Here is a 16,400-nt window from a genome sequence, read left to right as displayed (position 1 = left end):
TGCTGCAGTCTTGAGTTTACAGATCCAGTTCACAGTGATAGCCTTCTTCTTCTCGGGTCTTTCCACCAACTCCCAAGTATTATTCTTCTCAATCATGTTGATTTCTTCTTCCATCGCTTTTCTCCATTTTGGATAATTTTCAGCCTCTTCAAAGCTTATTGGTTCTACAGAACACATGAAACATGCTTCCATCATGTCTGCAGAATAGTCCAACACTCTTGGAGCAACTTCAAGTATCTCCTTCATAGACTCCGTCTTCGGATTTCTAGGTTCTGATGAACTCCTTTCTGGAGTATCTTCTTCAATGTTGGTGGATATAGAACCACTTTATTCTCCACTTGAATCCTTATATATAGAAATCTGGTGCATGAACTGCAATACCTTTTACTTTCTCTAAGCTTTTGCTCCAATCCCATGTTTGACTTTCATCAAATGTGACATCTCTTGCAACTGCAACTCTTTGCTTCTCCGGTAAGTAAACTCTGTAGTCTTTGCTTTGACTACTGTACCCAATGAGCACGCCTTTCTCCGCTTTGTCTTCCAGTTTTGTTCGCATTTCATCTGGTACATGGATATAACATAGACACTCAAACACTTTCAAGTGACTTAATGAGGGTTTACGTCCTGTCCATGCCTCAATCGGGATTGTATTCTCCAATGTCGCTGAAGGTAATCTGTTTTGCAGGTATACTGCAGTATATACCGCATCTGACCAGAAGTTGTTTTCCATTCCGTCTTCCTTTAGCATCGCTCACGCCATCTCCATGACACTTCGGTTCTTCCTTTCACTTACTCCATTTTGTTGTGGAGAGTATGCCACTGTGAGCTACTTTGAGATAATCTGACTTTCGCAGAATCTTGTAAACTTTTGCGATGTGTACTCTCCTCCTCAATCTGATCTGAGTGTCTTGTTTTTTTCTTCAGTTTGGTTCTCTACCATAGCGTTAAACTTCTTGAACACCCCAAATGTTTCTGACTTGTTTTTCAGAAAGTATACCCACGTCATTATTGAATAATCATCGATGAAGAGTAAGAAATACCTACTTCCATCAAGCGAAGGTGTTTGCATCGGGCTACATATATCCGAGTGTACTAGCTCCAGCTTCTTCTGAACTCTTGATGAAGATGATGGAAACACGAGTCTTGATTGTTTCCCTAATTGACATGCTTCACACACCTCATTGTAGTTGCCAAAGTTAGGGACTCCCTTCACCATATTCTTCTGTAGTAATTTTTGCATGTATGAGTTACTACCGTGTCCGAACCTTCGGTGCCACAGTTGAGCCATCGAATCTTCTTTAGCCGTGTAGGAAGACTCGTCTGGTCTCATAAGCTACATTGGAAAGCTCTTCCTCTACATTTGTATTTCGACAATTTTCCTCCCTATAGGATCACGAATCACACAACTACTTTCTTTGAAGTTGAGTTCGTACCCGTTTAGGAGCATTTGAGGAACGCTGAGTAGGTTCTTGTCCAACTTTGGAATATAGAACACATCTTTGATAACTCTTTCACCTTTCTTCGTGTTAACCACAATATCTCCTTTTCCTTCTGTGATTACGACTCCATTCTCTACTCGGATAGGGATCTTGATATCTCGTCTATCTTCTTGAAGTACCAGATATCTTTGGACATGTGATTTGTGCATCCATTGTCGATTAGCCACATGTCTTCTCCTTGGGCGATCATAGCTTCATCTCATGCCGTAAATAGTTGATCATTCATACCCTCCATTTGTGTGACTTGAGTGTTGTGACTTTGGTTCCTTCTACAATCTCGAGCCAAATGTCCCGCCTTTTCACAGGTATAGCATTCTTTCGACCACCTCATTTGTTGGTCTTGTTGGCCCTTCTTGTTTTTGAAGTAGCACTCCTCTTCGACGTGATTATCTTTCTTGCAATAACCACACCATTTCTTTCATTTCGGATTAGACTCCCAGAGACCTTTGTTACATCCTTTGTGATTTTTCGATCGAGCTGGAAAAATTCCTTCTGAATTTCCTTCTTCATCCGGTAGGAAATTCACGTGCAATCAAAGATCCAACCAGATCTGCGACACTTATGTTTCTCAAATCTTTCATCTCTCCCATCAACATTGCCAAAATTGCGTATGACTTTGGCATCGTTGTTAGGATTTTCTTTATGATTTCAAAATTTTTCTTTCCTTCTCCCAATTGTTCCATTGATTTCCGATATCCATCACTCTATCCGTATATGCTCTTATTCTTTCTACATCTTTCATTCTCAAATTTTCGAATTGAGTATGTAAAGATTGTAATCGAACAAGTATGGCTCGTTTGTCACCTTGATATGCTTCTTGCAACTTGGTCCACACCTCATTTGATGTCGTGGCCGTTATCACCTTCCGAAAGACGGAATCCGTGATAAAATTTTTTAGAAGTTGGAGGGTCATCATGTCCTTCATCTTGATCTCCCTCCATTTTGTGAGATCCATCTCTTGATTTTTCGTCGGAGTTTCTGTGGTCTCCGATGGTTGTGTTGGAATGCCTTTTTCAACAACGTCCCATAACTCTCTCAACATCAACATCGTCTTCATCCTCGTGGCCCATAACTCATAATTTTGGCCATCGAAAATAGCTACGGGTTGAATGTTTTGGGTGTTTACCGCTATAGTGCTCTTCGTGCAAGTAGCGCTTCGTGGTGCGTCTTGTGCTTGGATTAGTGTAGCGTCGTCCCTTGAACCGTACTCTGATACCATGTTACGAAGTTTGTATTATATTTTCATTCACAAGTTTCTTATCTTCTCTTCTTTAGTGTATAATGCAAAGAAAGAAAAACGAGAGAATATTGAAGATTTAAAACACTTATGCTTAGAACTTTATAAGGAAATATCAAAGAGAGAAAAGAGAGAGAAGTGTTTAGAGAGAAATGCTTAGAAATGTTTGATGTGAAAAACTCCATACAACATTCCCTATTTATACTAAAACTTCAAACCCGCTACTCTCATCACAACCATACATCTTCATAACACATCATGAATTAATCACACCTACCATATCCTTATTTTCTTCAATCACACCTAACACACACAAATTCAAACTTCTATAACTCCTTACATAAACATTACATCATCATGATGTAATCGTTTACATAAGCATTATATAAATATGACGTAAGCGAATAAATCACCTTCTCAATAGGCCATGCAAAAACATGTCGTAGATCAAGAGGAAGAATCGGAAGCAGGAGAAGAGGAAGAAGAAGAATCGAAAGGCTCTTGATCGGAACAGGTGAGGATTTCGTGGGGCCCAGCTTCTTCACGGCCGACACCCATCAGATCCAGGTAGTACAGATAGTGAGATACGATGTTGTTCATATCGTCGTTGTCGAACCCCGTTTTGCAGATCTGTTCTCCGTACAGAACGTTCATGGTAGCTCTGAATCCGGGGACCCGATTCGCCGCCGTGTCGTTCTTCGTCGGATTCTATTTTTCGACGAATACATCGTGAGCCGACGGCAAGTGCTTCTTCTCCAGCGTCATCTATCGCCATATCGCCGCATGGAATGCCATATCGTCGCGTTGTTCTCTATATACTCTGGGTGATTCAGCAGGTCCACTTTCAATACATCCCCGGTTTTCCGTAATTGTAGTTCCTGAACCAACAAACAAACGGTTAACTAAACCGGGACCTGTTAAGATGTATCAGGTTCGATTTCATCGTACCAGTAGATCGGTAAGGCGACTCGGCCGTGGTAGCAGACTCCGGGCGTGCATGGACACGTGAGCTTGTAATATTCATCGCAGTAAAGCTTACACAGACTCATTTCCTTGTTGTAACATAGCCCCCAAGCGAGTGGTCCGCCCGTTGCCATCCCATACCTGCCTTCAAAACCAATGTTCGTGCCATTGATAACCGGTTCCGGTTAAAGAAAACCAATGCTGATTACAGATACATACATGTATTGTATGTATATATATGTATTCTAATTAATTTGTCAATTTAATTATAAGCTGACATGGATATATGGAGAGGAGGAAAAGATGATTGAAGCAAATATTTTTCTGTATTTTCATTCATCACTCTATAGACAAAAGGAGTTTTCATATAAAACTCCATACATATGCAAAGATGTACATATAGTACGTATATATATATATATATATGTATATGTAAGAACTTACAGGAGGTCATTAACATAAAAAAAAGAACTTACAGGAGGTTTTTCTGCCGACGTGGCCAAGGAAGGCGGCGACCTCCTTCATGGAGAGAAGTTTGCCGCCGGTGGTGCCGAAACCGAGCGGCTGGTACATGGCGGCGGTCGTGATGAAGGACTTATAGTCCCAGAATCCGGCGGCGTGAGCGACGGGAGAGTTACGCTTAGAGAACAAGTTCTCGAACTGATATGTCTGAAAGTAATTGGAGATTGTGTGGTTGCAGCAATACTCCGACCACCCTCTGCATTCCCACCCCTTGTCGCATAGTTTCTTCCCCTTCACCATCTTCACCAGTGGCTTTTTCGAAGACGATTCCTCGTCTTCTCCCCTGAGCAACGTCTTGTCATAATTACTGAGATTGCCACTACTGCAATGAGCAAGAATTGCCATCTCAGCGACATTGTTCTCGATCGTGTTCTTTTCTTTATGGTCAAATTAGGGTTTTTTGGATTTGGATATATAATGGGGGGAGAGAGAGAGAGGTGAGTGCCGTGTTCGTTTTAGGAGGGACTGTGTTTTCAAAGTTACTTGAAAAAGAGTGCTTTTAGGTTTTTGCTTATCTTTTACTTTTATTGGAGCACAAGTTACAAACTTCATAATATTCTTTTTTTTTAAGTTAAAAATAAAAATGCCCTGAAAATGCAACACCACTCCATTTTTGGGCCACAATTGTTACGTGGTCCAATAGGCTTAACGTCATATTTTAGATTTAAGCCCTTTAAAATTTGTGGCCCAATATTCTTTGGGGTTTACATTTTATGCCGTTAGTTTAAAATGATTGCATGGATATACATATATAGTTTATAATAAAAGAGTATTTTTACCAATGTCAAAGGAAAGAAAAACATTTTTATTTATTCTTCTTTTCTTTTTTCTTTTCATTTAAATATCATTGATCTTTTTTTTTTGTTAAATTCCAAATATACATGTAATTGTTGTAGTAGTACACAGGAAGTAACATTTTAAACTTGTCGGCCTTTTTGTTTTATTTTGTAGATTTCGTATAATTGTTGTATTGAACAAGGAATGGGCTGGAGTATTCAAAATTTTTGCGCATTCATCCACCGACAGGTTCATAAAAAATCCGAACTTGGAGTTCAAAGTTCGGAATTTGGGTTGGAGATCCGCCTGGATTCCAAATCGAAGGAGAGGAGATTAGGATTTTTAAATTAGGGTTTCGTTTTTTATTCTTCTTCCACAGAAGAGCATTCAGGAGGAAGAAGAGAAAAGACAAAAGAGAGGGTTAGGGTTTCGTGTCTGACCTCGTCCTCGCCTTTTACGGATGGATCATCTTTCCTCTGCTTCCCGATAAGATGTCCGCCGCACCCTGCGAATAACCAAAACTCAAATACCCTTTTTTGGTTCCTTCTAATTTCATATGGTACAGACAGCGAAAGCAAAAAAAAAAACGAAAGCTGGGTAATGGATCCTAATGAGGACATCCAAGAAAGAAGGCATTAATGAATTTCTCTGACAAAAGGACAAAACCCAATGTCCCCACAGCTCGATCAAAAGATTTTAAAAAGAAAAGGAAAGGAGAGCGTCAGTGGGCTCGCAGTCTCAGAATCTCCTTTGCGGTTCTCATCCGGAAGTACGGCATGTGCTCCTGCAATTTCCAACACGCATATTAGTGCATGTATGTATGTATGTATATGTATCACAATTGATGGTGGCTAAGTCATGACTGTGATATTATATTATACCAGTTACCTGGCGGAAATGCAGCCCAAGGCCTCTACTGTAGAAGTCGATGTATTTGAGCATGAACATCCCACAGTCGTATCTGTACAACGAACCCAACAGGACAAGAGTCAGCAACACATTCAACCCTCCTCGACTTTGGATTTTCATATTTTTCTTGGCAGTTGGCTGTGTTGCTTGTTTTTTTCCCATCATGATGGAAAGAAAGTAACTAACTGCTTTCTCAATGAAATTTGGGACAAAAAGTGTTTAAACTAAAGTACCCATTGTGCTGCTGAGGAAGGTCTTCAACAAATTCCGTTTCCCACGAACTAATGTCAATCTCTTTCCCGCTCTTGTCCTTCCCTTCATCCACCAAGTATTTTGCCTGAACAACGACAACAACTAGGTAAGAGTTTTATCTGACTCCTGTCTGATGTGAAAACGTGCGTGCATGGCCCCAACTGTCCCACCATTTTGCTTACAGACCGGATTTTGTCACTCATCATCAACAATCATGGAAAGATACAAGTAAACTGTAATCCCAGATGAGAAGAAGCTCCAGATTTCAATAAATCAATTTCAACTCATAATGTGAAATCAGAATCAGTTTCCTAGATTTGCTGGTTCACTTTTGTGGATAAGTATGGTGCTCAACACAATTGGCAATACTTCAAAGGGAACAGAAGGATAATTGGGACAGATCCATTTAGAGAGAGAGAGAGAGATAGAGAGTATTTACCAGACCATTCAAAATTATTGGGTCAGATCCATTTAGTGAGTCAAGATACTGAAACTTGCGGTCTCGGTTGTTAATAACCGCCAAGGTCCAATGCACACCCCGATGGATGGGAACAAATATCTGCAGAAAGGGGACTAGGCTGGTTCAACACATATATTCTTTGGACAGAATTCGTCATCTTCACAAAGAGATTAACTGAAACACAAGAGAGTCCTAAAAGCCTACCTTGTCACAATCCAAAAGACAATATCCCAACTTTCTCTGTGTGGTCCATCTCCTAACAGCTTTGTAACTATAACCAGCATCGCTTACTAGCTGAGCATTTGCATTTAGGGAAAATAAAACTTATCCATAAATATCGGGAGGAAGGAATGGAGAAAGTAAAAATTATGGCTTTGTGCACTTAAAAGGGAAATTAAGCACAGAGATTCGGATCTGTTTAAAGAAAGAGAACAGAGAAGAAAACAAACCTTCTTGTAGAAAAATGTATTGAAGAAATGACATTTCAAAAACTTTTGAGGCTCCCTCCTCTCTCTTTCCTTCAACAATTCAAGATAGACGTTGATGACCTACAAAACACATTATTCATATCAGAAAACCAAACATAAGGAGCTCAAGGAATATTTTCCAACGGGCATAAACACGATCTCCATCAGTAAATATATAACAGAAGTTACAGAACATAATGGAGAACGGATGATGAAGGGGTACCTCATCGTTCAACCATGACGACGGTGTAAGGCACTGTAGAACTTCTCCAGAAATGTCAATGTTGGAGTTTTTATGAGTAACCAAGACCTTCCTTCTGAAAAAAAAGAGACGCATTTACTCAAATTCCTAAATCACCGAAAAGAAACAAGTAGAGAGAGCTTCTTAACAAACATACCGATTTCTTGCAGAGAAAGCGCGTTGGACTTCAGATTCTTCCTCATCAGTGAGAGGTATAAAAGGTTCACGAGGAATCTTCATCCAATCAATAGAAAATGGAAGAATAATGGCAATGTTAATAATCAAAACATGAGGTACCTTTGCAACAAGGTGTTTTACCCATAGAAGCTAAATCCATAAGGATATAATGATTATCAAATATACACTATGCATTGGTCAATCTATTACCTGTCTTCACATCAAATGATAAAATTGACAACAGTAGGCAATAACAAATACATTTAGAGAAGAAATCCAACAAATAATTGGTACAGGAAAAATTTCCAGCAAGAAGATTATGAATCACCTCAACAGCCTTTTTCATCGGCTTTTTTAGAGGGCGTGACTCACGTAGCTGTGACAACCGTTTTTCATTGAACACAATCTCGAAATTCAGCGTTTCCAACTTAGAATTACGACGTTCAACAATCTCAAGAAGCTTTTTGTAGGCTTCAAGGCTCGAAGAATCATCAGCTTCTCTATTCAAGGAAATTGAATCCAACATCTTGCCAGCATAATCTATTCTCAAGTTGTTCCCTTTGTTAACATCAGCAACACCGGAAGAAGAAGAAGGCTGAACATTCTTCTCCTCCATCAATTTTTCCCTACCCTCTTCAAGTACTTGGATGCTCGAATCTTCCGAAATCGCTTCCTTTTCAGGCTCATCGTCCAAATCAACCACCTCCTTGTCGTTTTTATGGTACCTCAACACATCCAGTGCGGATCTCTTCACGATATCATGCTTGCGGCCGAAAAAACTGCTCATTTCACGATCAATCTCGTCTTTTTTGTAGAAATCATTAGATTTGGCCTTTCTTTCTTGTATTGAAGAACGGCCCAACAAGCCGAATCGGAGAAATCCCCTGCTAGGGGCGTGAACTTCTCGCCTAAAGGGGGCTTTCGCGTCAGGGTATTTGGACATTCTCGAGACTGTTGCGTTCGAAGAAGAAACCGGCTTGTCCGAATTTGGCTGTATACCAAAGGAGAATCTTCGTTTCTTCGAGGCGTGGAAGTAAGGAAACGGGCTCGTTGTCTGGTGATTCAAGCTCAAGCATTCGTCGCCACGCTTGCGGTTACTCGCTAGGGCACCCATCCAGATCGAATTCGGCTCAACCAGGAAAACTGAAAACCCTAGAAATTGGGGCATCCACCGGAGGTGAGAACCATAACAAGGGATATCCCAGGACGGCAAATTAGGGTTTTGCAAAACCCCCAGAGATCAGAGCGAACGTTAACAGTGCAAGACACGATCGAAATGTGCCCTGAAAATAATCGAAAACAAAGTAAAACTCAACAGCGAGAAAATATTGGGGGGAAAAGACGAAAACTTTAGCAGAAGAGAGGACAAGAAAGAGTTTCCGCCTCGGAGAAAATCATCACCTCTGCACGTTGATCTTGGATACTTCCTTTCCTCTGGAATCCTCTGAAGATTAGCGAGAGGACAACAAACAATCAGATTACGTATTGTGTTTTTCAGTTTCCCGGGAAAGAGAGTGATTTTCTATGTTGTGTTTGGGACTGTGGAAAATCAATTTCCCGCATTCTCTCTCGGGAAGAAGATTTGTATGCTTTATAGTTTTTCTCAGAGCACACGAGGCTCTCCCGTCGGGCGCAAAACAAAAAAAAATAAGAACGGGAGAAGGAAAAATATATTATTTAAATATATCATATATCTGTAGGATGGGCACTTCGTTCGGTAATTTAGTTCCGAACGATAAAAAAACCGAATCGATTCTAATTTGATATAATTTTTATAGAATCGAATAAATCACTTTCGAACCGAACTAAATGAATACGGAACCAAAATTCGAATCTTTATGTGTAAATATTATAGTTTGGTACTTATTTTATATTCATATAATAGTACCGTTCCAAACCAAAGCGATACTGATATTAAAACCGAACTGAACCATTTAACATTCGGTTCTAGTTTGATACAAATTTTATAAAACTGAAAATACCGTTTTCAAACCGAACCGCTTGAATACCGATCCGAACCTCGAGACGCATTTGTGCAAAAAAAAAAACTCTTTTATTACGCGATTTATACAATATACCGTACATATTGTCCATATTTTCGTAGAAGATTTTTCTCTCTCAATTTATTAGATGTATGACCACTTTAATCGATTAAAAAAATACATTGTTTTATTATAAAAGATTGAAGCGTAACTTTAAAATATATATAATCAAAAGAACTACGATTAATACAACAGACCAAAACGCACCATACAATTTTTTTGGTAAAAAAAAAGGGTAATTTGATATTTTGAAGAAAAAAAAGTACTTGCAAAAACCTTTTTTTAGATAAACCGCAAATTACACGGCGTTTTGGATGCATTTCTACAAAGTACGAAACTTTTTTGTTTATCATAATTATGTTCAACCAAAAAAGTAAAAAAAAAAAAACCATGAAATTTCTTCTAATTATCAGAAAATACAGATTATTTTGGCGTACAAGTCATCATAGTAATGTTTTATTTTTAACCCTCATTTCGTTTCGTTGTAATATATACGCACACATACACGCCCCTGACACTAACGGGGCGAATTCCATACATTTGAATTTGATGTCAATGAGCCTTTGAGACTGAGTGTTTACTTCCTCTAAGACTGCAATAATCAACACAATGCAACACCATTACACAAAACATACGTATCATACCCGCATTGTATATACATATATATCTGTGTATGTGTGCATATACGTGCGTAGGTATATATGTACCTTAGAAAGAGGAGGAAACTAGACGAGCTGAACCACGGCGGCGACACGGAGAGAACCATTCTGGAGAAGATCAGAGAGCTCGTCGAAGAGAATAGCCGTTCGCCATCCCCATCCTTTCGGGGCTTTTGGTAACAGTGTCCCTCTCTGTTTGAACCTCCCAAACACCATTACCTCTCTCTTCGACGGGCATATCAGCTGAGAGAAAGAGAGAGATTCTATCAGTTGATGAATGCAAGATTCTCTTTCAATATGTCTGAATATATAAGCATGGTGAGCGTAAGTTACCTGGTAACGTGCAGTGACCTTTTCGCGAGAGTCTATGTATACATGGACCTGAACGGAAAGAAGACGGTATTCACAAAGGAAAAAGGAAGACAAAACAGATATAGGTTGTTATATCAGCGCTAGGAAGATAAAAGATAAACCTTTCTTAGCGAATCCGCTATCTCTGCTTTGCGACGATGTAGAAACAATCCTGAAAGAACAGATATTCCGGCTTTAAGTGTAAGTTTTTAACACGATTATTGATGTTAAGGAAAAGCGTTGTGTCCAATTTCAGATTTACCAAGAGTCCGGCGTCCTTGAGGATCTTCATCATTGAAAGCCTGGACACTAATCTGGACACCGTACAGATATAATTCATCAGAACCGACATCTGCCTTTCAAAAAACAAAATTCTCCAGACGGAAAAAGCTTGTGATACCTTCCATATAGAACCGGCATAAAAGAATTCAGGAGAATGCTTTACATGACCATCGCTGAGTCTATGAACATCCTCAAATTCAACTCTGCAAAACATGAAAACAAACATATAAATATGAGAAGGAAGCAACGAGTCACGAGAGTAGGCCTCAAAAGAAAGAACCGAGAAAATTGGATGGATGTAAATTGTGAGACTTCATAAGGTCTCATCAACAACAACAACAACAACATCACCTTAATCCCAAGTTTATCATAAGGGCTCATAAGATACATAATATAGAATGATAGAAAAGCTCAATTAGATTTAATCGAAATCTCAGATATGCTGAAAAATATGATAAGCATCGAGAATATAAAGGCTAATTCTAAATATGGCATAGATCAAGCAGAAGAGGATGAAAATGTTACCCAAAACGAAAAGGAGGAAAGTGGCATAGAGGTGTTCTCGTATCCAGTAATATAGAACTGTTTGCATTTTCCCACTCGGTTCCAACTGAAGGTTCCTTTGGCTCTAAATTTTCAACATCAATTCCGCTCTCATGCCCCTTTTCGCTTTGCTCTCCATGAATATTGCCAACACGGTTTCCCCCTTGGCTCAACCCAACTAAAGCTGTCAACCCGTCTCTTGAAATCTCTCCACGGAGATCATTTCTACCCTCGGGAGCATCGTTAGCAAAAGACTGTTGGCCATTTCGGTTGATAGGGACACGAGAGTATACAAAGGGGGTCGGGGGCCAAGCAGAAGGTGGCACAAATGTAGCTTCACAACCAATTCCAGCAAGTCCGTCAATGTGTTGTCCTCTAACATTGATTCTGACAGGCTTAAAGATTCCAATTCCTCCTCCTTGAGACGAGTCAGCCACATATACATTTTCCATGTCTCCTGCCAGACTACCTTGCCCATTGTCTTGGCCGTAATAGGTATTGAAGTTTGCTCCAAGTGAAACCCCAAATCCCTGTCTACATGCGCATGCCATGCTCACAAGGCAGCACCTTTTGCATGTGTCGGCAGCAACTTCCTGCACCCTTTGACTGAGAAGCATCTGGACAGTAATTTAAACAGAAACACATTAATGGATATGTTTAAAGAAGCAGTTGCACCACAATAGTATATTGATTATTATATTAACATGATTCAATTTGATTTAAGCTACGCCACATGCAAAAATAGGACAAACGTTAGCAAATTTCTCATCGCCCGCTTTCTAAGACTGGCTGAATGAGAAGCCAAGCAAGTTTAGAAAATGAACCTGCAACCAGAGGCCATCGTTCACAGCTTTACAGGGGAAACCGAATTCTTCAAGCTGCCTTCTCGCATTGAGAAGCACCTCAAATGACATATTGCTATACAGAAGAGAACCACCTTCAAAAGTGTTTATAAATGCATTGTATTCTTCATCAGTAAATCCACATTTTCCTTTAGTACAGCCTATAACCTGCCTTGCCCCCACAACTCTTCCACCCCATGTTAGAGCAGAAACACCAGACCTTCCCCAGTCATTCAAGACAAAGCCATTAGAGGAAGAATCTAAAAGAGAAAAATTTTTAGAATCATTTCCTGAAACCCATCGATCATTACTCAAATGGTAACAAGGACTTTCTCCAGAAGGTCCTTCTACTGCCACCCCACTGCCTTCGGTCTTACTTACATCAACACCTGGAACCTCATCATATGAACATGATGCTCTAATAAAAGTTGGCTCAGAAAATGAGCTACTCGATAATGAAGGCTTGTCCACAACACTAGTGCAAACAGGTCCAAAACTTGTTTCTGGGCATGCAGATTGTTGAAGTACAAGGTTTGACCGAGAAAGTCCTCTTTGGAAATCAAACACACCTTCTGTGAGCGGAACAATTGTATCAAGACTAGCACCCGCTATTTCTAGGTCCTCTTTTAAATCTAAACGCCCTAATTGGCAGTCCAAGCTCTCGATGGAGCAATTATCCATCAGATTTTTTTCCTTAGCTGTAGCAGAATCTATATGAAAATTCACACCCATTTCAAAACTGGAACTTCCTTGATTGGAATGTTCTGACTTGGACAGAGCACCCTTTGCCAGGAATGCATACAATGCCAGTTCAAACCTTATTAACAACGAAACAGCATCCATTTTAGAGAATTCAATCCATAAAATATAGCAAAGAAAAACATTACCAAATTAGACATGCATTCTCTCACCGTTTTTCTTCACTGGGTACCCAGAGTTCATCAGAGGTCAGCAATGCATGTAGAGTCTGTGCAGAAAGCTTTGGCAGCATCTATCCCAAAAAAAGGCGACATCATAATTAGCTAGTCAGGAACTTTGGATATTTTAACTCTAGCTGAAGAATAACAATTGAACTATGTTCTTCTTCAACTTCAGGCGTATTCATGTTGGAATGGCATATCGAGTGAAGAACCCAGGGTAGAACCAGATTCTTCACACTGTAGTCAGAACATTTTTAGCAGCCATTTGAGAGATTGAAATATTTTTATTACAAGGACACCTTTGCTTCTGACAGTTACGTCGGAAGAAACGAGGCAATCACAGCTAGTTAAAAATCCATCACGTGTCTCTCTATAGGGATATTAGATTACCTCTCTCAGCTCCGTGGCACCACTTTGGCAGAGATAACCCCAGCAAGCATTCCTTACACGTTCTCCATGCATGCCGTAATCTTGGTTCTCAGCAAACACCTAATCACGAGTAGGAGAAATTATGAGAACTTAAGAATTGCAGAGCTCATGGATAGTGACTAAAAATGATTGCACGTCTTAAACCTGGTATGCCAAGAAGTTTGATGTTCTTAACTCGGAAATGATGAAATCTGTGCATATTGCACATAAATCCTACATAAAAAAGTACTCAATTTTTAGGTCCAGTGTCCTGAAAGTATAATAATCTTTCGCTAGACGAAAATCCCACAAACCAATGTGTACCTGGAGGTCGAGAAACGAAGCAGCAGCCAAAACACGAAATGCATTATTATCATTAAGCTTGGGATGATGCCCATAGAGGTAAGCTAAAGCAACAGAAATTGCCTCCCCATTAACATTCTTGTCATCCACATGTAAGCTAACGATCGGAGAACTTGCTTCTTTCCATGGACCCTGGAGCATATTCCTAACAAAACAAAATATACAGACTGTAACTGAAACAAAAAGTAGAAGCAAACCTCCCCTCCCTTTAATGAATATGAAACCCTAAAAGCATAATGATATAATCCGCATTGAACAAATGGGTTCTCCCTTGGAGGAATAGACCAAAATCCAGTAGTGCATACCACCCTATCTATATCCATTCAATCCATCACACCAAGTAAGATAACACAGAAATGAAGCTCTAATAATTGAATCCCGTGTCTACAGAGCACACCCATATTGATGAAATAAAGTACCGGAAAGTGAATCATGAACTTATTCAAGGATAATACAGATCATATACCTGAAGTAGGAGCTCCTAGAGAGAATCAGCCGGTGGAGGTGGTAGGTGGAGCCCATGGCATGGACGACAACATCGGAGAAGGCACCTGCGCCAAACCCCTCGGTCTGAATGTGATCGCAGAGAGAAGTGAGATTGCAATCAAACGCGCGAAGCTCCACGGTGCTCCGATCACTATCGATGTGAGGCAGAGACGGTGGAGGCGGCGGCGGAGGAGGAACCGTCATCCTTATATGGTGGTGGTGGTGGTGCGACGATAATTGTCTAGGGTTTCGATAGTCTGAATCCATGAACGGATCGAGAAGGATTCGTAATCAAAGCTGTTGTCGGACTAGGGGTTGAAAAAGGGAAAATCAGGGACGAGACGCCATGGGAGTTCGAGGACCGGAGCTCTATCGCAGTCTCTCTGTGGCTTGGAAAGCTGCTGTAAACGACGACGTCTGATATAATTAAAATTAAACCGGAAAATATAAATTACAAGAACCGAACCGAACCGGCTCATCTGAAATCGCAATTGCGAGACCCGTTGGGGAGCCAAAATCTCCGACGGCCAGCTATCGGATCGTCCGCTTTCTTTCTTTAAAACAAAAAATCAAATTTAACGGATCAAAATCTCACCTTTACAATTGATTCAGGGTCGGACAAGGATTTGAGATCCTCTGAAGCAATGTAATCCACGGACGAATCTGCCGACGGCAGAGGAGGAGGAGCAAGGGGGATATTTTCGTCATTTACGCCTATCTCTGGATTCTTCGAGAGTTTTGGCAGCTTTTTCGGCCGTTCCTGAGGAACTGGAAGAGTTTAATTGATGATACGCAATGCCATTGGATCTCGGGAAATTGTAGAGATCAGATGGTGTGGGGTAATTACCTTTTGCTATATATTTTCGAAGAGTTTATTGGAAGAACTAGCGTCGAAAGATTGGATCAAAGTCTATGAGTCACTGAACAATACAAGAAGAATCGCAGTTCATCACTCTTCTCTCTTATTGTCCATTCTGTAAGTACTTTCTCCTCCAATTCTTCTCTGTTTAATAACGTTATGGGGATGAGCATTACGACCCGTTTTTCGGCATAAGATGTTTTGCTTTACCGATATGATTTATCAGTGAACAAATCCCGAGATGGGTGTTTCAGACAGTATCTGAAATAGAAGGTTGTGTGGACAAAAGCTGAAATCAGGAAACTAGTCTGTAATAATTGAGGAAGCTCAATCTGAGGTGTTTTTGCAAATGAAATATGTAGGGTGATCAGTGTAGACTATCCTTTTCGAAGATCGGAAGATTACAAGAATCGAACCGAACCGGCTCATCTGAAATCGCAATTGCGAGACCCGTTGGGGAGCCAAAATCTCCGACGACCAGTTATCGGATCGTCCGCTTTCTTTCTTTAAATTTTAAAAATTCCCCAAAAAAGGAACAAACTTTTCCCCTCTATAAAACTAAACCCCACACCATCTGATTTCTACAATTTCCAGAGATTCAATGGCATTGCGTATCATCAATAAAACTCTTCCAGTTCCTCACGAACGCCAGAAAAAGCTGCCAAAACTCTCGAAGAATCCAGAGATAGGCGTAAATGACGAAAATAACCCCCTTGCTCCTCCTCCTCTGCCGTCGGCAGATTCGTCCGTGGATTACATTGCTTCAGAGGATCTCAAATCCTTGTCCGATCCTGAATCCATTGTAAAGGTGAGATTTTGATCCGTCAAATTTGATTTTTTGTTCTTCCCCTTCCTCCTGAAAGAAAGGGTTTTGTCGATTACGAATCTGATAAAAATTGCTTAATGACCTTTTGCTATATCTTTTCGAAGAGTTTATTGGAAGAACTAGCGTCGAAAGATTGGATCAAAGTCTATGAGTCACTGAACAATACAAGAAGAATCGCAGTTCATCACTCTTCTCTCTTATTGTCCATTCTGTAAGTACTTTCTCCTCCAATTCTTCTCTGTTTAATAACGTTATGGGGATGAGCATTACGACCCGTTTTTCGGCATAAGATGTTTTGCTTTACCGATATGATTT

At 40.2% G+C, this 16,400-nt stretch overlaps 2 protein-coding genes and 2 pseudogenes across 2 annotated transcripts; 1 reads left to right on the top strand and 3 right to left on the bottom strand.

The window, feature by feature from the left end:
• Positions 1-2,959: 2,959 nt before the first annotated feature.
• Positions 2,960-4,581, bottom strand: LOC104820272 (annotated as a pseudogene).
• Positions 4,582-5,609: 1,028 nt separating this feature from the next.
• Positions 5,610-9,130, bottom strand: LOC104820271 (ubiquitin-like-specific protease ESD4). Its single transcript, XM_010550655.1, has 10 exons — positions 8,906-9,130; positions 7,833-8,787; positions 7,485-7,561; positions 7,310-7,403; positions 7,069-7,167; positions 6,824-6,913; positions 6,599-6,718; positions 6,141-6,244; positions 5,887-5,959; positions 5,610-5,782 (listed from the first exon to the last, which is right to left on the bottom strand). Exons 2-10 carry the CDS (start codon positions 8,670-8,672, stop codon positions 5,720-5,722), a joined length of 1,560 nt encoding a protein of 519 aa, XP_010548957.1. The 5' UTR covers positions 8,673-8,787; positions 8,906-9,130; the 3' UTR covers positions 5,610-5,719.
• Positions 9,131-9,920: 790 nt separating this feature from the next.
• LOC104820270 lies at positions 9,921-14,799 on the bottom strand. The gene is made up of 13 exons (XM_010550654.1): positions 14,381-14,799; positions 13,876-14,059; positions 13,717-13,785; positions 13,534-13,632; positions 13,135-13,214; positions 12,206-13,040; positions 11,364-11,998; positions 10,957-11,041; positions 10,819-10,870; positions 10,679-10,728; positions 10,539-10,586; positions 10,254-10,448; positions 9,921-10,138 (listed from the first exon to the last, which is right to left on the bottom strand). The coding sequence occupies exons 1-12, from the start codon at positions 14,665-14,667 to the stop codon at positions 10,272-10,274; spliced, it is 2,601 nt and encodes an 866-aa protein (XP_010548956.1). The 5' UTR covers positions 14,668-14,799; the 3' UTR covers positions 9,921-10,138; positions 10,254-10,271.
• A 124-nt stretch (positions 14,800-14,923) lies between these two features.
• The window catches only part of LOC104820269, a 53,168-nt pseudogene continuing 51,691 nt past the window's right edge, over positions 14,924-16,400 (top strand).

Source organism: Tarenaya hassleriana, unplaced genomic scaffold, assembly GCF_000463585.1.
Source record: "Tarenaya hassleriana unplaced genomic scaffold, ASM46358v1 Cleome30, whole genome shotgun sequence".
In the NCBI taxonomy this organism is placed as follows: domain Eukaryota; kingdom Viridiplantae; phylum Streptophyta; class Magnoliopsida; order Brassicales; family Cleomaceae; genus Tarenaya; species Tarenaya hassleriana.
This window is presented reverse-complemented; position numbering and strand designations above follow the sequence as displayed.

Coding starts and splice junctions, on each gene's coding strand:
- LOC104820270 (XM_010550654.1), bottom strand. CDS start 14,667: ATGGATTCAGACTATCGAAACCCTAGACAATTATCGTCGCACCACCAC. Junction 13,041..13,134: donor GTACCCAGTGAAGAAAAACG/GTGAGAGAATGC, acceptor GTTGTTAATAAG/GTTTGAACTGGCATTGTATG. Junction 10,449..10,538: donor AGGTCACTGCACGTTACCAG/GTAACTTACGCT, acceptor TCTTTCTCTCAG/CTGATATGCCCGTCGAAGAG.
- LOC104820271 (XM_010550655.1), bottom strand. CDS start 8,672: ATGCCCCAATTTCTAGGGTTTTCAGTTTTCCTGGTTGAGCCGAATTCG. Junction 7,562..7,832: donor CGATGAAAAAGGCTGTTGAG/GTGATTCATAAT, acceptor GATTGGATGAAG/ATTCCTCGTGAACCTTTTAT. Junction 5,960..6,140: donor CTTCCTCAGCAGCACAATGG/GTACTTTAGTTT, acceptor TTCGTTGTACAG/ATACGACTGTGGGATGTTCA.